The following is a 22,162-nucleotide window of genomic DNA, read 5'->3' on the forward strand; positions in this document are numbered from 1 at the left end:
CCAAACGGTGCTGGTTATTATTACGACTGGAACATAAAAGTTATTTTTATTGCAATAAATAGCTGTTCGTTCTTCGAATTTTCTGTTAAAAGCGAGAGGAAAGAGGTTACTCTAATTCAGGAAGTAGCACTGTCGTGTGAATTTTTAAGCCTCATCTTTCAAACCCACTCTAAATAAAGCGCAAAACTTATCAACGTTTACACTGCGTGTAGGTGCAAATTTAAGTCTTATTAAAATTTTACATATAGCGTCAGCTGACTTTGTATTAACTAAACTGCTTTCGTTGGAGTTAAATACTATAGTGAACCCAAAGTGAAGAAATGATATCTCCATGACAGTTTGACTGTAGTGTCTTTACAGAAATGAATTAACTCGTAGTAGACAATATTCCTAGGCCATGAAGTGCAGCAGAAGATGACTAAAGTCTTCAGATATACGAGTTTCCAAACGTCAATAGAAAAAAAGCAGCACAGAAAATGGAACTTGAAAAAATAGCCATTTACTTTACTTAGCCTTTCTTGAGGGGGAACCGTAATGACAGAAATATCTCTGCCGATAAGAGAAGAGCTCTAGAAATTAGAACCTTGAGCTTATTCATTAAACACGAGAAAATGTTGTCAGTTCTCAACACGCTGTATACAATAAACTGTCGAGGGCTGTACTGAAGTACGGATTTCACTGGCTTCAGGGACTATTATCTGAGCAATTTATGTTCCGCAAAAAAGTACTGAGCTTTTCGTTTCAAGACTATCTTTTTGTTGCCTTTTTATATATCTTGCTGTAGTCAGCCGTTTCTTAAAACCAAACCTTATCGTGTCACTTCAAGGCGACACCTCGTCTGCTACGTGTCAGCTGCCACGAGAAGATTTTTTAAATCATTCCCAAACGAAAATTTCATTACTTTCATTCACTTAGTCTTTCATACTAACAGCTTTTGAGTATTTACAGTTCAGCAACAAATTCGTCTTCAATAATACTAGAGACCACAGGTTTCTTGCGTGCAACTACACAGTAAATATTCCTAACATCCGAAATCCAGTTTTCACTTGAATTTTGCACATGGCAGCAGGGTACTACACATCAGGCTAGATCATGTTTCTGTCACCAGAAATGATGTATCAGTAAGCTCATTACGAATTTTCGTCACATGGACAGGCATTATCGTAATTATATAAAGAGTAGAAAATTTTCCTCCTTAGCTGGAGTGTACATGCCTCCACAGTAGGGTGCCGAATTACAATAATTTGTCTTGTAGCAGTTGTGTAAGAAGCAACTATCCTTTGTGAAACTCTGAAGTTGGTCTCACAACTAAGATGACAGGCCATACTTTACGGTAGTGCTTTTTAAGTGGGCATGTCGATGACATCGTTTGTACTTTTATGTGTCCATACTTATATCAACGGTTAGTTCATTTCCATCTGTGAAGTGACTTCCAGGTGCACACGTGGACAACACAGTCAAGCACTTCCCATTTGCTAGAGCCGTTGTGCAGCAGACGTCAGATTGCAAAAAGCCGCACTCGCAGTTGTGCAAGTCACGTTCCTGACGCCGGCGCACACCTTGCTGGGGTGTACCACAGGGAAGGGCACACACGTGTTGCACACTTGCAGGTGTGCAGGTCGTAATGCTGACGACGGCGCTCCTGTGCAAGGAGTGTCCGCTCACTTGCAGGTGTGCAGGTCGTAACCCTGACGACGGCGCTTCCCTGCGAGGAGTGTCGGCTCACTTGCAGGTGTGCACGTCCACGGTGCGGGAGCACACTTTGCACTCCACGGAGCAGCACCAGCGGAACTTGCAGCGGCACCGCTCGCGCACCAGCGTCTTCTGCGTGTTGTAGCCGCGCCCGCAGCACAGCAAGCTGCAGCCGTCGATGCCCTGCGACGTCCGGTTGCACTGCCGCCCGTACGTGCCTGAAAGCAAGTAGCCAGTGTTAGAGCCAAAATCTGTGGAGGCTAATCTTTCAATAAACGAGATGGACACACTCAATAAAGACATCGAAGTGAGAAGTTGGCTTTAAAACTAACATGACCAGTAACTCCAAAGATTATCACTCAGAATATTTTGGAATCTGGCTAATGCATTTCACTGTTTGATCAATGGTATCCTCAGAAAAATGTTAATACACTATCCAATAGTCGACATTGTAAATTCATAAATTTAATTTTATCTGCACAACAGAGTTTGCCTCCATAATTAAGTGTTATCCTTCATGTTAGATAAACTGTTTGAATTTGTTATAGGGTGTGCTTAGTAATATTAAATTTCGCTCCAGAGTTCGTCATGTGATGAGTGTAATGTACTGATGCTGCAATATTTTTTGATGTGCTATCTATTATATATGTAATGCACGTGTATATGAAAACAGAAATGTAGATCCTTAAGGATTGCAATATCAACGGTTTTTGTAAATAAAGGTATTAAAAAAGTGGTCATTACATCTAGCTGCTATTCTCAGGGTCTGGGTCCCTTCATTGTTCAGTGGTGTCCTTTATGAGATTAAATTCTGCTCCACTGTTTGTCACATGATGAGTGTAACGTACCAATGTAATATTGACTGATGTGCGGTGTTTATATATATCAGCCAGATACAATGACCACTTTTTTGACATTTTCGTTGACAAATGCCATTATAATTCTTAATGATCTATAGTTCTTTTCACACACACACACACACACACACACACACACACATATATATATATATATATATATATATATATATATATATATATATATATTCTACCACTATGTGAAAAGTATTATGTTCATGTACTGAGTATTGTCAACATCTGGTGGCAACCATTTACACTGAGAAATTTGTTGATACTGTCAAATATTTAATTAGCTGCCTTTTCAGATATATATATATATATATATATCTGAAAAGGCAGCTAATTAAATATTTGACAGTATCAACAAATACATATATATATATATATATATATATATATATATATATATATATGTGTGTGTGTGTGTGTGTGTGTGTGTTTGTTTGTTTGTGCGGAAAAAGAACTGTAGATCTTTAAGAATTATAATGGTATTTGTCAACAAAAGCGTCAAAAAAGTGGTCATTGTATCTGGCTGCTAAGCAGAGGATTCGGGTTCTATTCCCAGAATTATCAGGAATTTTGCACCACACAGTTCTATCTTGCATCCTATGTTGTTTCTTATATTCATTAATGACCTTTCACTTGCAGTATCGGAAGGTGTATGCTTGATACTTTATGTAGGTGATGTAAAAATATAAAGAAAAATTGAACTAGTGCTCTTAGTGGAAAGGCATCTAATTAAGATTCTCTTTTTTGACAATATCAACAAATATTTCAGTGTAAATGGTTGCCATCAGATGTTGACAATACTCAGTACATGAACATTATACTTTTCACATAGTGGTAGAACATCTACCTAAAATCTACTCAAACAATAAAATACACCCAGCACGTAGCACTCTGCCTTTGGGATTAAAACTTGAACAGCAAAACTCTCACACACAACCTTACGAATCGCCTTGGTCACCTACATTTGATATGAATGTGATTAAAGGAATAGGCGATTTAAAAATACAGAAATATCTTCATTCATAATGAGTTACATTATAATTTCCGGAACGAACTCGAGTTACACTCCAGAGGTAAGAAGTGTATTGTAAGTACTGTACCTAATGTTAGAATGAACTGCAGAGTCATCTTTTAAAAACTTGGTATTTTGAAAACTGTCTCACAACATACATACTCATTCATGTCCTTTGTTAGCAATTTCTCCCTTTCTTCAAAAATAATGCGGAGTATTTTACAATACTAGGACCAAAAACAACTAACAAAAACTAAAGTTCTTGAAAGTCATTTACATGGATAGGCGTGTACTCCGCAGCCTTCCAGATCATATTAAAAGCCTTGTTAGTAAGAGAGTGGAGCGTAAGAGTGAATTACAGAATTTTCTGTATGGCAGTTCCCTCTACTGCATTGAAGTGTATCATAAGAGGGATTCTTAAATTTAATGCTATAAAGTCAAGTTCTGTAGCATGAATGGCTGGGAGACCCGAAAGGGCAGGTTCAGCCGCCTAATTCTGGAGGTTTTTCCTACCCTTCGCGCTCGGAGACAACTTTCCTTCTCGAAGTATGAGAGTTGCGCGTGTAAGTGTATCTGTTACGTGTAGATGACTGTAATGGCGCGTGTGTAGCATTGTGTCATGGTCGTGTTGGAGATGATGACAAAAGGGAGAGGGGGAAATCCGGTGCCAGCACAGACCCTACTCCTCTCGAAGAGCACCAACGGCGCCAGCTACCTTAACGTGCCCATCCGACGTACGGATCACCACCAACAGTGTCGCATGCCTTCACTTCATGAGACACTGCTGAGAGGTCTGGAATTGAATCCAGGACATTGGTGTGAAGACTGATGAGAAGGTACTTCACACCTAGGCCCCTCCTGTCTCCTTTGCCGTAAAGATAAAATACCTGTCAACAGTATGTGGCATATTCTGACAGTCACCCATATAAGTACTGGCCATGCCCGACGGTACTTAACTTCAGTGTTCTGACAGGAACCGGTGTATCGACCTCGGCAAGGCCGTTGACGTTAACATTATGGTTTTCATATTATCACGTTACGACTGCAATACTGTAATATTTCGCACCTTTGAAAAATTATATTGTCACTAGAGTAAAACATACATTTGTAGCTTCCTGAAACTCTTCTTCATGATATCCAGGGAAAACCATTCATATAATCAAGAAGAATGTAAATATTAGACGAACATCTTACTGAGATTATCAAACAACTGACGCAATACGAGACATATAAGAGAAGATGACTTTCGGTACTCTTTATACAAATTGCCTTCCGCTTTCATTAGGATAGGAATAAGGCTGCTACTAGTGTGTGTAGTGAGTGAAGTGTTATGAAACAATGTGTGTATAGTGTGTGCAGTGACTGATAGTGAGATATGAATGAACAATGTGGCATTACATTATTTAATAAGTTATTTGTAAAAAAAGTATTGTATACCAGGAGTAAATCTAATGACTGTCTCTAACTAGAAGTCTGTAAATATATGTGTATACGAATTAGCTTATTTTAAATTGATCTAAATTTGTAGATACTTTGAAATGTCCTATATCCTTGTAAAAAGAGATCTACCGGTGAATAAAGCTACTACTACTACTACTACTACTACTAATAATACTACTGCTACTACTAGTCGAACTTAGTGGGCTAAAATGCCTTCTTCTACTTCACAAAATAGGTTTCGTTTAGAAAATTGTAGCTTAAGCAGTGCAAATGTGTTGAGTATTTGCTCATCTTATTAAAGCAATTACCTTAGTTTTTTAGCAAACTAATATATAAATGGTTATAATATAGCTATATGTAAATTCAAATTATGTTGATTAGCAGGTAAACTGACTCTTTTTACGTCATTACAATATAGTGTACAAATTAGTCACATTATATGTAATTATCTAAATTAAATTTAAACATCAACACGACAGTGCAAACCCGAAGCTTCCAGCAGAAAGGTAATGACACTACATCCGACCATCCACTGGATTGCTCGATAGCGCTACCACCTTGCGTTGTATACAAAGGAACACCGGGATTATTGATCATCATTATAGACCACTTTCCAACACTGCAGCTGCTTATACAACATGCTCTGGAGCTCGTGTGTGGCAGTTCAGTCCTATGCCTATGTGACTCTACAGTGCAGATGTGATATTTTTTAAAAATATTTTTTCTCAGATATCATCCAGATTGTTAGGGGTATAGGTACAGATACTGTAGTCATTGGTACCTTAATATGTATTCACTTAAGTGCATTAGTTGTTTTTTTCGCTGGGTCTAACAATCTTCCCAAAAACACATGACATAAAGTACTACCTGATGTTTTCTGCACAGTCGTAACTGTGCCACGAAATAGACTACACCTGTCAGTATAGATTATCCGTTTTGCGTCCATGCATCTACACTAAAGCAACTGAACCTCTGCCCAGGGGAAGAGAAAACATTAATCTGCTTGTGCCACGCGTTCTTGGAGGTACTAACCAACCTAAAAACATACCAATAGTAATAGCTACAATTATTAGTCCACTGTCATCAATAGATAAATATCTTATTCCCGTAACACCCTGTATCATCCTGTACTAGTAAGGATGTTGATTATTCTGTAACTGTGAAATTTCATATGTAATTGGAATCAAATATGTTATTCTTATTTGAAGTATGTTTCGTAAAACAAATTGCAACAACCTTTATAAGTGTATGTACATAACTACTAAACTGGGTGACTGTCGTTAAGGAAACAGTAGGGAAACTTTGGGGAATGTTAGATGCTTTGTATATCTGTAAAGCGTAAACCCTAGTGGTAACAGCGCGCGTTGGCACCGAGTGTGTTACGTCAGAGAGTGCACACACTGGTCTCTCCAGTAACAGCCAATTTACTGACCTGAAGCGCGTATTGCGTGAAAGACGAGAAGCTGGTCCACGTGAGGCCAAAACTCAGTTTCTAGACACAGTGACAGCGGTCTATGCGGGCAGATGAACACTAGTCTAAACAACATCAGGCTCTTGCTGCGTAATAATTTGCTACTAATCAGAGTGCTCTTACAACAACTGGAGCTAATGGAGTTTGTCGGAGACTGCAACACCGCCGTCTTTACAGCATCGACAGCCTTTAAGGCTGTTTACATCAGATTAGCATAGAAATTACATAAGTAAACCCGGTCACTTTCGGTAACTCTTATTGAATTTAAATAATAATGTTACTTGCATAAAATTCTAGTTCCCTGATCTTTTCATCAACCTGTCATTGTTCCCTAGACTAGGATCCTGCACCTTCCCTAATTTAATATAACCAAGTGTCGTTTTTCTGTCAAAGAAAAAAAATATGAAACAAAATCTATGCCAGTTTTGCTTTTATTGAAAATTAATGACGGCTCAATAAGTCAGTCAACTTAGTTCAACGACGAGAGGCAGTAAGTGTAATTACAGTTCTGAATGAAGGTAAATAGTAAAGTAAAGATTAAACTAAGCAGCACTGGTAAGCAAAGATTAAAAATAATTATTATTGTGTAGATTCTGCGCCCTACATTTTTTTTGTGGAAGTGTTTTCTGTGGGACATGATGGTTTGTATTCCGGCTTCGTAGCTGTTAATGAGTCAGGATTGGCCAGGAGGGGAAAGCAGTAGGCACCCGTTGAGGTGAAGATTCAAACATAGTTTAACCTGCGTCAAGTTTTAATGCCGTCAAGAAAGGCAGGCCTGGAGGAGCCGCCGAGACTGAACGGGCAGCCGCCCAAGAGGGCAGGTGGGGAGGGCGTCTGATCGGTTTGGAAGCTGCCAGCAGAAGAGAGCGAACGGTGTGTCCGCTCCCGGCAGCTGGCCGCGGTTCCACCCCCACTTCACCACCTCCAGGCCTCCTTGTTGGTCGGTCAGGTCGTAAGACGCGCAGTTCGGTAGCGTTACCTCGTCAGCAACACGTGAGTTTAGCTGCTGATGGTTCAACACGTGAGTTTCAGGGTGGTTCTGTCCGGTTCTGGGCAACGCGACTGAGACGCTGCAACTTTCCGCCAGGCAGAAGGCTCTGACGAAGATCAAGTGAAAAATAAAAATCAAATTTTTGTACTAGTAAATCCATTCAGTATCGGCACCCACTGTACACAGCTGTGCAGAATCTTGATTGTGTTATTTAATGCACATATTTTCATATTATTTAAAAAAATTAAATTCTGTGGATTTTATTTGGGAAATTAGCCTGTGTAGGTAAACAATGCTGTAAAGTAACCAATTTTGATTGCAACAGAGATGTATCACGATGTAACAATTTCAGTGACAATTATTTGCACATCTGCTTCGTAAAAGATAGGCATAATTTTATTGTACGATTAGGCTTACTCGATCAATGCCATTTTTGCTTAGTCGATTAGAGAGGAGAAAGGTTACAGATATCTACAAGATTTACACACGGTAATGAGAACGGGCTACGATGAATTGCAAACAATGGTTTCAATAGACCAAAAGCGTGACTGTCATAAAGCGTAGCTGCAGAACGTTGACACGACCGTCAAGAAAGTGAAAGACACGAAAAGAACATAAAAGTAATATAACAGTGTGAGTTGACGCTTTCTCCATCTTTAGCTCCATTTACAAGTAATTCGTGTCATATCCAAGAAAACAATGAATACCTGTACTTTAGTTACAGTTATTATGTGTTCGTAGAAGTATGCAGCATTCACCCTACAACTATTACCAGCCAGCGTTCTAGCCACAGCCATGGATCCCCGCAGTGAACTGTTTCAACGGTGCTTGTAAGGCTCTAGTCCTAACTGCTCAAATACTGCTGGGAGGCGTGAGATAAATGTAGGTCGCACTCAACGCAGCAGCATTCCTCAGTTTGGACCACAAGTGACTTTTGCACACTAGTCGCTGGTCCTTGGATCTATCCATTATGTACGAAGCACAGATGCAGATCGCCGCTTTAGGGGGGGTTTTCCTAGAAACAGGAATTTTACGCCGCGTAGTACTTAATGCGCCTCGCGTAGTACGTCGTCCGCTCGACACTGACAAAACAGTGAAGGTGTTTTCCGACAGAACACAGTGTGAAGAGCGAGAGTGCTTTACGTCAGGCGCGACAAGTCAACTGGTTGTGGACGAATCTAATGCGTTGCGTGCTGCTTCTCGTGAAGCAGCTGCTGCAAGTGAGACAATGTTCGTGTGGAAAATGGCTACAAAGCGTGCCAAAAGGCAAAAAGTGCACCTCATTGTCGAGGCCCAGTGTCAGAAACTTGCTACTGACTCTTCGCTTCATGTAAGTCCGGAGAAAATAATCCTCCTCTTCATCGTCCATTATACGTTTAGTTATGGGAAAACCCAGGACTTTGCTTTTCTTTTTTTTCATGCGGTCTCTCAATACTGTACAGTACGTCAGCACTCTGGTTAAATTGTATTGATTGGCGACTCCATGGCGTGTTGTGTGCACCACGACCAAATAGTATTTTGTTGTTTGATTGTCAATGACAATAAAACAAAATACGGCCAATGCTGATTTTCCTTCCAACTCTGGTTAAAATAATAAAACGTCGTTTGAACATTCTTTCTAAAGGAGCATGTGAGAACTGTATTTTGATACGGTTGTAGTTTCATTTTCTGGGAAAACAACATATTTAAGTTTTGCGTCCCTGCTGGCGCAAAATAGCCTGTCCTGTTCGCGCGGCGCAGATTTCCTACTGCTAGGAAAACCCGGCTTTAGGCGAAGCTGACAGGCATCTCGGCCGAGTTTACTCTCGGACTCAGATTGCATCGGACTTGCCGCGGCCTGCGGAAGATACGGGACACAGCTCTACGTGCGAGAGCGACGAGTTGCCTATGAGTCAGGCGCAACTTAGGTAAGCTTATGCTTCAAAGATAGTCCACTCGACAGGGACTATGTTACGCCTCCAGCTTACGTCAAATCGACATTCATCCACTAAACGTGCATATATGCAGACACGCGACTCCACTCACCAGTCAGCTAGTTTGTTGGTACCTCAGGAGAGGTCTTAGTGAGTGTTTCACAACCAAAACTCCAGATGTCAGACCGTCAAATCGGTACCAAACGTTGTGTATCCACAGAGCGTCAACCAAAACTCCGATATAGTTTGTACTGCGTGCTGTCGTCCGGGAGAACGTGCGTAAAACGGTCAGTAATTGAGTAACACCTGACGTACGGAGTACAAGAAAAGCTTAACTGTGAGCGCATGTCGCATACAGGTCCCGTGGGGAAGTCGAAAGAGCGTTAGTTTATTGTACCAAGGGTCCCAAAAAAAATGGTTCAAATAGCTCTGAGCACTATGGGACTTAACTTCAGAGGTCATCAGTCCCCTAGAACTTAGAACTACTTAAACCTAACTAACCTAAGGACGTCACAAACATCCATGCCCGAGGCAGGATTCGAACCTGCGACCGTAGCGGTCACGCGGTTCCAGACTGTAGCGCCTAGAACCGCTCGGCCACCACGGCCGGCCAAGTGTCCCAAATTCATGCGCTGGTCATATCAGTTTTTGTACTGTAGCACGGGTGAAAGTGTTATATGGGACAAAATGTTCCTGATATGTACTCGTACAAGTACTATTCGGAGTTTATAGCAACGTTCTATTGGCAGTCCGCTATCGCATCATTTATTTCAAAGTAACAAACCTATGGAATACATTTTTAGTTTCACAGAATAAACATAAACAATCGAAACAGAAGGTATAAAGAAACAATTGGATTACGTGTGCGGAAGTAGTAATACTTGCAATAATACTTGTTATTATTATTATTATTAATGCTCTTAATACTTCCGCACCTGCAATGCAATTGTTTCTTTATACCCTATGTTTCAATTGTTTATGTTTATTCTGTGAAACTACAATTGTAATCCATAGGCTTACTACTTTCAAACAAACGATGCGAAAGCGGTCTGCTAATAGAACGTTGCCATAAACTCCGAACCGTCCTTTTAAGGGTACATATGAGGAACAGGTTGTCCATACAACACTTCCACACATGCTACACTACATCTACATCTACATATATACTCCGATAGCCAGCAGGCGGTGTGTGGCGGTGGGCACAGTTCATGCCAAAGTCATATTTCTCCCCCTCTGTTCCACTCGCGGGTAGCGCGAGGGAAAAACGACTGTCTGAACGCCTCAGTACGAGCTCTAATTTCCATTATCTTTGAATGGTGATCATTGCACAATTTGAAAGTCGGTGGTAATAATATATGCTCTACATCCTCGGCAAAGATCGAATTTCGGAATTTAGTGAGCAGCCCCTTCCGTTTAGCGCGTCGTCTATCTGCAAGTGTGTCCCACATAAAACTTTCTGTGAGATTTGTAACGCTCTGGCGATGGCTAAATGTACCAGTCACGAATCTTGCCGCTCTTCTTTGGACCTTTTCAATCTCTTGAATCAGACCCAACAGGGTCCCATACAGACCAACTAACGTATTGTAAGCAATTTCCTTTGTTGAAGGAGTACATCGCTTCAGCATTCTACCAATAAACCGCAATCTAGAGTCCGCCTTGCCCGTTACTTGGGTAATCTGATCATTCCATTTGAGAGTCCGCCCCGATAGGTGAATGGTCAGCGGGACGGACTGCCCGGGTTCGATTCTCGGCTGGGTCGGGGATTTTCTCCGCTCAGGGACTGGGTGTTGTGTTGTCTTCATCATCATTTCATCCCCATCCAGCGCGCAGGTCGCCCAATGTGGCGTTGAATGTAAAAGATCTGCACCAAGGCGGCCGGACCTGCCCCGTAAGGGGCCTCCCAGCCAATGACGCCAAATGCTCAGTTCCATTTTCCATTCCATTTGAGATCATTTTGAATAGTCACACCCAGATACTTGACGGATGTTACTGCTTCCAAAGTCTGGGCATTTATTTTGTACTCGTACGTCAATGGGGATTTTCGCCTTGTTATACGCATTAGGTTACACTTACTAATATTGAGAGATAACTGCCAGTCATTACATCACGCATTTATTTTCTGCAAATTCTCATTGATTTGTTCACAACTTCCATGTGATACTACCTTCCTGTAGACTACAGAATCATTGGCAAACAGTCTAATGCCGCTGTCAGTACCATCAGCCAGAACTGACAAGAACAGTGCGCGAACTCGGAACCCCTGTTACGACAAACTAACGCTCTACCGGGAACTCTACGTGACAGACGCTCACAGTTACGCTTTTTCTGTGCTCGTTAGGTAAAGTGTAACTTATTACTTACCATTTACGCACGTTCCTCCAGATGACAGCACATAACACAAACTACACCGGAGGTTTGATTGATACTCAGCCGATATACAATAATTGGTGCCGATCCGATCGTCTGACATCTGGAGGCTTTCGGTCCAGAAGCCTTTTATAATTGCCGCCAAGAAGTGCCAAACTGGACATTCTACAAGTGGTCGCAGTCATCGTTCACTGTATTTAGGACTGTAGAAGGTCTAAAGACAAATCAGTGCAACCGAACATTCCCTGTACTGCCACTTACAGTTTTCATAATTCAGTAAAGTGTTGTAAAACTTCTATCAATAAATCACTGTAATTGCTGCTAATTTGAGTTGCCATCTATTTCTGCCATAATAGTTACGTAATCCCATTTGGCCCTGTGACACAGCTGTGTAGTTGCTGTGTGCAAGCAAGACACTTCGTAACAGCATCTACTTTCGGCGGTAGGGGTTTCTCTTCCCGCCACATTTATATGTTTGACGCCAAGTCATTTGGAGAATACAAAGCGGGTGTGTTCTCCCCGCCAATGCACTTGCCGAGCCCCACGCAGCATCTAACGGCGACACATTTGCTGGTGATCTCTTCTTCGTTGGACAACGTTTTCCAAAGGGCCCAACTTGCCTGCCAGACCACGACATCTTTAGGTCCCAATTCACCACTGCATGATGTCTGCAAGATGAGATACAATAGCGAGGACGACACTAGCTTGACAACAACGGCAGAAAGTCGATGGGTTATTTACTAATCAGCCTTCTTTTTGTGTCTATAAGGATTACTGAGGTTGTTCACCTATCATCAACACTCCCACTACAACAATTAATGTAGGCGAATAGCTTTTATTTTCAACTTTATGTCTAAACTCTTGTGCTATGGCATGAGTGAACATTTAATTATTAATGGTTCTGATTTGCGTTTGCGGTATGGCATTGGTTTTCTCTTTATTTTTCGTATTTCGTCTCCGCCTGTTTCCACAAAGAACTCTTTAGACGAGACATGTGTGGTCTCTGCAGAGAAGACATTTGATAGGGTGCCCTTACACTAGAAATAGTGTGACAGAGTGAGAACGAAACAATTTTTTTAAATGTCGATTTTTTAATGTCGACAATTTTTTAGTTTAGACCTTCTTCCCTGAAACAGTCTTTGACGCTCTCTCAAAATGCGAGTGAATGAATAAAATATTCTTGAATACAAAATTCTCAATAAATCCTAAATGGAAGTGTATGATTCACATCAGCTACGTTAAAGAATATCTTTCAAAAACGTCATAAAACGATTACGTGTACAATACTCGGATGCAAATATTGCCACTGCTCAAGCATTTTAATCATAAATGGTATCAAAAATGTCTTAGTGTATTAGAATCCTTGCCTACTACACATTGCTATCCTATTGCTGGGGGTCGTATTAGCTCACAGTTGTTCGATGATTTTTTAAAGAGTTTCATTAAACGAAGTTAGAAAGCTGAATGTAGGAAATGTCGTGAGCTACTGGCAATTGCCCAAAATACAATTAAGGTTTTTATGATGACAGGTGTAGCCTTCTTGCATAAACAATGCGGCATTCAGTATGATGCCGATGTATATAATGATAATAGAGCTCCAAATCACGATCACAACTAACTTGTACTAATAACACTATCATTGGGAAGCTATTGAATTAGACGAGTATGGAAATTGTCACAAGTGATGGAAGGAACGAAGAAAGGCAAAATGGTTTCATAAATTCAGGCTCTTTCGTATTATAGTAACGACCCTTCGCTCTAATTTCTCTTAATATCATGAAATCTTATCGTCTATTTTACGACTGGCTCGTGCTTCTGGACACACCTTGCATGCATGACAACAGTTTAGGTAACACGACTTGCTACTGCAAAAGGTGCTAATCATCGCCCTCCTCAATGAACTGCACCATTTTCAAGCACTAGTATCGAAATCTTGTAGAGATCATTATTATGTCAACATCATTCATCCACTGCTTGATAGTTACTATGTCCGATGTTGTTTGCAGCTGTACACTTCTTCTAGAGAAAATGTATCACAACCAACGGAAAAGGCAAGGCCAACGGCGAACCCCGTAGCTGCGGTCAGCCTACTGCACACTTCCTCCAAAGGAAAGGTGTTCCAGTTATGGGAAAGAGAAGCAGAAAAAAAAACTTAGGAGCTAAAATTCGAGATGGGTTCCCTACATTAGTGGTTGATTGACACCCTTTTCTTTGAAACGAATTATTCTTCTCTCAGGAAGAGAACAGATGTGTACAAGTTGGATTGTTGGAACCCATTATTTCCGTAACAGCGAATAATGTGATAAACTGCTAATAAAAAATACAAGGCTAGTATAAATGATTCATTCTTCTTCGAAGTTAAATGTTTTCCAAAGTATTGTATGCACAAATATTATTGATGCATGAATAGAGCCATAAAGTCCCCAAGTTAGCATTTTTCACTCTAAAAATATTCTCTCATTGGCCCTCTGGTCCCACGAAACATGTGCTAGCGAGAGTTAAGTTGCTTCATACCTTGTGTAGCAACATCCCATCAGTGGTTATCACAATAGCACTGATGGGTTCTCTGGGCTGATCCAATGTTCTTGGCAGTAGGGTTGCCTAAACACGGTCCTTAATGTATCCCCAAGGGAAGAAGTCACAAGGCGTTATATCAGGCGACGTAGAGACCCAAGGGAACAGAGCCACATCATCTTCACCAGTGCGTCTAATCCAGCGATGCAGAAGTTCGTCATTTAGGTAGCGAAGAAAATCAATGCTTCAATGAGGGGTCGCTCCGTCTTGTTGGAAGATAGAACTCTCGGAATCAGCAGTCAGTTGTAGAAACGACCACAGCTGTAACGTATCCAGGTACGACGCAGTTGTCACAGTCTGCTCACAAACTCTATGACACTGCACAGAAAACACTGACCTTCGACGAATCTTGTTGGTGCACCAGAGTTTCATGAGGTTGTCCAGTGCCACACACTCTGACATTGTGGCGATTAGCGTTTCTGAACGGACTGAAGGTTGCTTCATCGCTGAACGTCAACTTTAAGGTGAAATGTTCGTCCTCAGGTGCTTCCACGATGGTGATGCAACATGGAAGGCGCCGGCCATAATCTCCCCGTTTTAATTGTTGCACGAGCTGCCGACTGTTCGGTTTGCAATGTAACCACCGGCGCAAAATCTTCTATGCAGTCTGCTGCGGTATTCCTAACTCGTGGCTGACCTGTGTCGTTGATTTTATTGGACTGCGTACGAAACTTTCCGCCATCCGCTCCACGGTTGCATTTAACACATTTGGTCCCACATTCGGTCACTCGGTTCTTTCCTGTTTACAAAGGGCCTCTAAATTGTCGATACCAACAAACAATGCTCTCTTCACGTGGCGGTTCTTTTCTCCAGTTCCTTCTGAATGCACGCTGCACCGTTATAACACATAAACATCTCGCATATTCAAACATAACAGAACTTTATTCTTTCTCCGGTTCCACTCTGCCAAGGCACTGCACTCACAGCGCCAACTGGTGGACACACAGACTCTCCGAGTTTACCGTCCGATTCATGCATCAGTCGAATTTTTACATCTAATACTTTGTAAAATATGGAACTTTGAAAACGAATAAATCTTGTACAGTAGCCCTGTACTTATACAGTAAGCTTAATCACAGTATCAAAAACGTCGATGTTATCGTTAACAAGTTATCTATTTTACTAACAACAAATTAATTAAAAAGCTATTTCGTTACACACTCCCACAACATTATTGGTAAGCTGAAGCTCACAGCACGGTACACCACACGCTGAAATGTCTGAATACAGCAGAAAAGTCATTTGCAAAAAATCTCTTATAGTTCTATGTAAACAAACGTGTGAGCGTAACGGATATGCAAAAGAAATCTGAAACATACAGAGGGGTCCAAAAAAATGTATCCACTGTTTAATAGTCCATAACTTGCAAACTAATTGACGGAGTTGTCTCATTTTTGGTGAAAGTGTAGCTTAAAGTCCAACTTAATGATATCACTATAGGTGTTCGAAGTGGTCACCATTAACTTCCACACACAAACGATGCCGCCGAACTGCAGCACTAACTACTGACTGCAACGTGTTCAGTTGGATGTACGATGAATGTACGATGGATTCTCGAAGTTCATCCAATGTGCGTGGCTTTTGTCGATAAACGACGTCCTTTAGCGTTCCCCACAGGTAAAAGTCCAGAGGAGTTAGGTCTGGGGAACGTGGTGGATACTCCATAGCACCTCTACGGCCTATCCATCTTCCCGGTAGATTTTCGTCGAAATACGCCCTAACACGATTTTGGTAGTGGGCTGGGGCACCATCGTGTTGAAAGTAAACTCTTCCGTCTCCATACAAGTCTCGGATGGCAGGTAAAATGGATGTCTGCAGCTTCTGAAGGTACCCCTCACCGGTAACTGTGCCGTCAAAGAAGAATGGCCCATCAAGCCCCCGTATGACAACCCACACCACACATTTACTCCTGGCAAATTCACGGCTTTGTCTACATGGACGTTAGGATTTTCGGCGGCCCAGTAGATGCAGTTATGTCGAATTACTGTACCATTGAACCGCGCCTCATCAGACCACACAATCATCTCTGCAATCTCTTCATCGTTGAGCACCATGTTAGTAAACCACTGGCAGCACTCCATTCTACGATCTGGGTCGTCCTCATTCAATGCGTGTAGCAATCGTGGGATGTAGCACTTCCACTTTGCTGTCTTCAAAATTCACCAAACACTTGAGCGACTTACTCCAGTTTCACGGGCACACTGTCTCACAGGCTTCTGTGGTGAGCGAGTGAATAGTTGTAACACACGACGGGAGTTAGCTGGACTTGTTACGGTTACAGGTCGTCCAGATCGTTGTTTGTGTACATCTTTAACACAGCCTTCGGCTTCAAATTTGTCTCGAATGCGACGAATCGTTAAAGGTGTCGGTGGCTGTGTTTGGTACTCATTTCGCCATTGCCGTTGAACCTTATTAATGTTTTCGTACTTAAAATACCACTTCAAAACTGACTTCCTTTCATCGAATGTAAGCCTTGCGCCAGCCATGTTTACTCTAGTAACTAGGTGCAACTAAGAACAAAACACTGACAATCTGGCGACTGTCATCTGACAAAACAAAACAACGCAATACGACGCTTGTGTGGCAATTGCCGGAACTACAAGCTATTACACTGCCAAAGATGAGACAACTCCGTCAATTAGTTTGCCAGTTACGGACTTTTAAACAGTGGATAAATTTTTTTGGACCCCTCTGTGTACTGGAATATCGAGACTGATAATTATCGGAAGTTTTCGTTGTTCCCTCAAAAGCATTATATGTGGTGGTGTAAAAAGTGCGTATTTAATTCCTTCTCGCGTTCTTATGTACGAGGGGAAGTCACACAGTTATAATTATTACCTCCGAAACATCAACCTGCGGTCTGGGTGATGGTGTCACACCTTCTCTGCATATTCACTCTTCAATGAGACGCCGTTTTCGGTACGGTAGATGATTTAAAGGAGACTTTGGCTGTGGAAGTCTGCATTTTGACAGTATAGGAAACGTTCTACTTTGAAAATCACTTCGTCATCATTATGGAAATATCTGCCAGTCACAATTTTCTTCATCCGAGGATAAAGCGTGAAGTTGCTGGTTGGCATGTCACGAGAATAAGGTAATGAGGCAAAATTTGATGACCCAGAAAAGCAGAATGAAATCGGCGCCGCCGTGGAACAAGAACACCACCTCGGACAGCCCCCAATGTCGCTTCGTCTTAATAACCATTCGTAACATCGTCAGGAGATTTCAGTAGTATGCTCATATGATGGTCTGAAACTTACAAGAGTAATCAGTTAGCACCCTTCCGTGGGAATCCCAAAAAACGTCCAGAGTCACCTTGCCCGATGATAATAGGGCGGTGGTGAATCCAAATGTCTGCACTGCTTGCTTTGTTCGTTTGTCTCGGGTTCATTACGATACACCCAGCACTCATTAACGATTATTAGGCGGCTAAAGAAATCATTTGGACCGACCTGACACGGCTGCAACGATTTCGCTGCTGCCTCAGATTAGCATGGACAGTCGTGGAACCCAGCGGGCGGAGACCGTTGTCATAATGGCTGAAGTGTACTTAACCGTGTCCGCGCCTCTACCGTTGCGTGCTGCTGTTGGCAATACGCTATCGTTGGTGAACGAGCAATACGATCCGCTACTCACAAGCGACTGATGATTCGACCTGTTCGCTTCCCATTATTCATCACGCGAACCATTACCAACAGAAGGACCCAATGGAAATGCTGCGCACTCAATAAGTGAACATTTCCTGTCGTGTTCATAACGTAGTGCGAAAAGTTGACAACTGGTCGCTGGCTAAGTTTTACATTTTACACTACCGCCGGTGCTCGAGCACGAGGGCCTCCACTACTCCTGCGATAGCCCGTCCTTCACAGCAAGAGGACCAGCAACTTCGTATGTCATTCAGGTTCAAATGTTCAAATGTGTGTGAATCCCTAAGGGACCAAACTGCTGAGGTCATCGGTCCCTAGACTTAAACACTACTTAAAGTCCCTAGACTTAAACACTACTTAAACTAACTTATCCTAAGAACAACACACACCACACACACACACACACACACACACACACATGCCCGAGGGAGGATTCGAACCTCCGGCGGGAGGAGCCACTCAATCCGTGACATGGCGCCTAGAACCGCACGGCCACTCTGCGCCGATCATCAGGTTCGTTTGACCACAATGTGTCTGCAGCACCTAATCACTGCAATATGACGTCGTCCAGTTGTATTTTTCCACCATCCCAGTGTGGATTTCCCTTTACACGCAGAAAACAAATTATCACACACTCTGTTTCTTTATTAAGGCTGCTCCCCATATTGTTACGGCTCGTCCAACAGCGTACTGTGGGGTGATATTTTACTGTGAATCAAGGACTGCAGACATGAACTTGCAAACACACAAAAATTACGTACATATGCAGACTGAAGCAACGAATTAAGAATTGTACACTACTGGCCATTAAAATTTATACACCAGGAAGATGATATGTTACCGACCCGAAATTTAACAGACGGGAAGAAGATGCTGTGATATGCAAATGATCAGCTTTTCAGAGCATTCACACAAGGTTGGCGCCGGTGGCGACACCTACAACGTGCCGACATGAGGAAAGTTTCCAACCGATTTCTCATACACAAACAGCAGTTGACCGGCATTGCCTGTTGAAACGTTGTTGTGATGCCTCGTGTAAGGAGGAGAAATGTGTACTATCACGTTTCCGACTTTGATAAAGGTCGGATTGTAGCCTATCGAGATTGAGGTTTATCGTATCGCGACATTGCTGCTCGCGTTGGTCGAGATCCAATGTCTGTTAGCAGAATATGGAATCGGAGGGTTCAGGAGGGTAATACGGAACACCGTGCTGGATCCCAACTGCATCTTATCCGCATGGCTGTAACGGATCGTACAGCCACGTCTCGATCCCTGAGCCAACAGATGGGGACATTTGCAAGAGAACAACCATCTGCACGAACAGTTCGACGAGGTTTGCAGCAGCATGGACTATCAGCTCGGAGACCATGGCTGCGGTTACCCTTGACGCTCCATTACAGACAGGAGCGCCTGCGATGGTGTACTCAACGACGAACCTGGGTGCACGAATGGCAAAACGTCATTTTTTCGGATGAATCCAGGTTCTTTTTACAGCATCATGATGGTCGCATCCATGTTTAGCGACATGACGGTGAACGCACATTGGAAGCGTGTATTCGTCATCACCCAGCGTGATGGTATGGGGTGCCACTGGTTACACGTCTCGGTCACCTCTTGTTCTCATTGACGGCACTTTGAACAGTGAACGTTACATTTCAGATGTGTTACGACCCGTGGCTCTACCCTTCATTCGATCCCTGCGAATCCTTACATTTCAGCAGGATAATGCACGACCGCATGTTTCAGGTCCTGTACGGGCCTTTCTGGATACAGAAAATGTTCGACTGCTGTCCTGGCCAGCACATTCTCCAGATCTCTCACCAACTGAAAACGTCTGGTCAATGGTGGCCGAGCAACTGGCTCGTCACAATACGCCAGTCACTACTCTTGATGAACTGTGGTATCGTGTTGAAGCTGCGTGGGCTGTTGTACTTGTACACGCCATCCAAGCTCTGTTTGACTCAATGCCCAGGCGTATCAAGGCCGTTATTACGGGCAGAGGTGGTTGGTCTGGGTACTGATTTCTCAGGATCTATGCACTCAAATTGCGTGAAAATGTAATCACGTGTTAGTTCTAGTATAATATATTTGTTCAATGAATACCCGTTTATCATCTGCATTTCTTCTTGGTGTAGCAATTTTAATGGCCTGTAGTGTACTAAGGCTGGAATTCGAATCCGGGTCTGCTGCTCACAGAGCAGATGCGCTACACTGCCCTGGTGCAGTGGCTTTACACAACTGCACGGATTACTCTATCACCCCCACTCCTTAATCCAAATTCCCATTTACATCTCAACCTGCTTGATATTCTCCCCAAACTCGAACAGCAATGCATAGGCTCTCCATCTGTACTGGACTAGCACCTCCAGAACCACATGATTTCAACTGCATCGTACGTCACAGCTATACACCAGACATAACAAAGAATATAGGAAACGTACACACTAGAGTACTTGCAGTTCTCGATATGTGGCTTAGCCGCATTAAGAAACAGCAGAAGAAATGGATGAATCGGACAAGAAGAAGTTATATCGTAAGGCATCTAAGGCGCGGATGAGGAATATGGGAGAGTGTTGTACCTTGAAAATAGTGTACCTAGGAATGCATGATGTTTTGGTGGGTGTTTCAATCTAGTAACCGATTTCAGAATCACATGGCGGAATGTGCACTAGAGAAGACCATAAGTAGTTTTCGGCATTTTATGCCTTTTCTGTTGTTGTGAGACATGAGTGTGTGTTTTGTGAAGCACTTGGTCAAAATTCTAGTTCTACACATTTGAGTACTGTGCGACTCATTAAAGCTATTTGGAAGGTATTGTTCATTCTATAGTTACAGTGTTTGGTGGTGAGTAAAATTCTACATATTTTTCAAATTAGCTACATAACTGGTGGATAGTTTAGTCATGACTCTTGAGTTGTGCATCATCTTGTACCTTGAAACGGAACGATGTTTTTTTACGATGGTATACGTGATATATGCAAATGAACTGAGTATCTTTAATGTCTTACGCCTACGCGGAATGAGGTTTTCGATGAAACAATCGATTTTTGGGGAAATGGATGAGAATACCCAACATGGGCTATGTCCTGAAGGAGAAGATAATTGGTGCAATTACGATAGAGGCAAGGTAACTAAACAACAATACAATGACTCCCATCATTTGCCAATTGCCATAATGAACGAAATAAAACCAATATTCCGAGACCAGGCAGACATTGGTCTATTTAAGAAATGCCTTCACAGCTGGACTCAAATCTAAACGAATGTGTGAAACATGTGCTTTGCAACAGACTACCTAAAACTGCAATTGTCAGTATAAATACTCTTCACTCTGTCATTTATGACTCTGTTTCATCATTCAGTCACGGCAATATAATGACGTGCACAGTTTTGCAGGAGACTGGGCTCTGTGCAGGATTCTGAACTGCAGCAGCTATGTTTTGTTTGGACAAGGAACGGTTCAGATCTTCAGATAACGCAGTAAAAATCTATTCAAAAATGATTAGACAGCATAGGAGAGGCATGAAAACGAAGCTGTTGCACAATTCTGGTGGTACTAGCCATGGAGCAGGGATTCTTTGAAATAAAAAGTTTGATGCTCATTTCCCGGAATTTTATTTTTTTGTATGAGAGTACATTTTCCCAGTCTATTTACAATAGAAAGATGAAACTATCAGGAGTTGTTCTTTAAGGACTTCTAACATATCTGAATCATAAGACTCGTGAAATTATTTTGTATCAAGGGATTTGAATAATTCTTGAAATGTATAACTTTTAACATTAAAAAAATAGCATGTCTCTAAAGCAAAACTTTCTTCTTCGAAAATGATTAATTCAGTAGAAAAGCAATACGAATGTCCGCGTTGAGCGAAAAAATCTAGAGTATAGTCCCAATAAGTCATGAGAAAATTTTCCTAAATTGTGGCTCAAACATAGGGCATTGCGTATACCCTTAACAATTTTACCTGGCTGTAAAATGGAAATTTGTTTTTCTTTTCAACTTCTCAATAGCTTCTATATAAAAGTATTTTTAACATGTAACCCTTTTTTGATAATATTTCTACTAAATTTCATTTCATTTACAGGTTACTGGTGTGCAGTGGAGTAATAATGTAACAGATATATCTTTAAATACAGTATTCACAAGATTTCCTTGACTGTAATACTATCAAACTTTAACAGAATA

General features: G+C 41.9%; 1 protein-coding gene across 1 annotated transcript in view; it reads right to left on the reverse strand.

The window, feature by feature from the left end:
• Positions 1-1,612: 1,612 nt before the first annotated feature.
• LOC124799148 (protein Wnt-5b-like) overlaps positions 1,613-22,162 on the reverse strand; it is a 291,425-nt gene continuing 270,875 nt past the window's right edge. Inside the window, exon 8 of the mRNA XM_047262686.1 lies at positions 1,613-1,910. Within this exon, the coding sequence (XP_047118642.1) occupies positions 1,723-1,910 (188 nt within the window). The 3' untranslated portion in view covers positions 1,613-1,722. The remainder of the gene's footprint in view (positions 1,911-22,162) is intronic.

Source organism: Schistocerca piceifrons, chromosome 5 (genome assembly GCF_021461385.2).
Source record: "Schistocerca piceifrons isolate TAMUIC-IGC-003096 chromosome 5, iqSchPice1.1, whole genome shotgun sequence".
Classification (NCBI taxonomy): Eukaryota; Metazoa; Arthropoda; class Insecta; order Orthoptera; family Acrididae; genus Schistocerca; species Schistocerca piceifrons.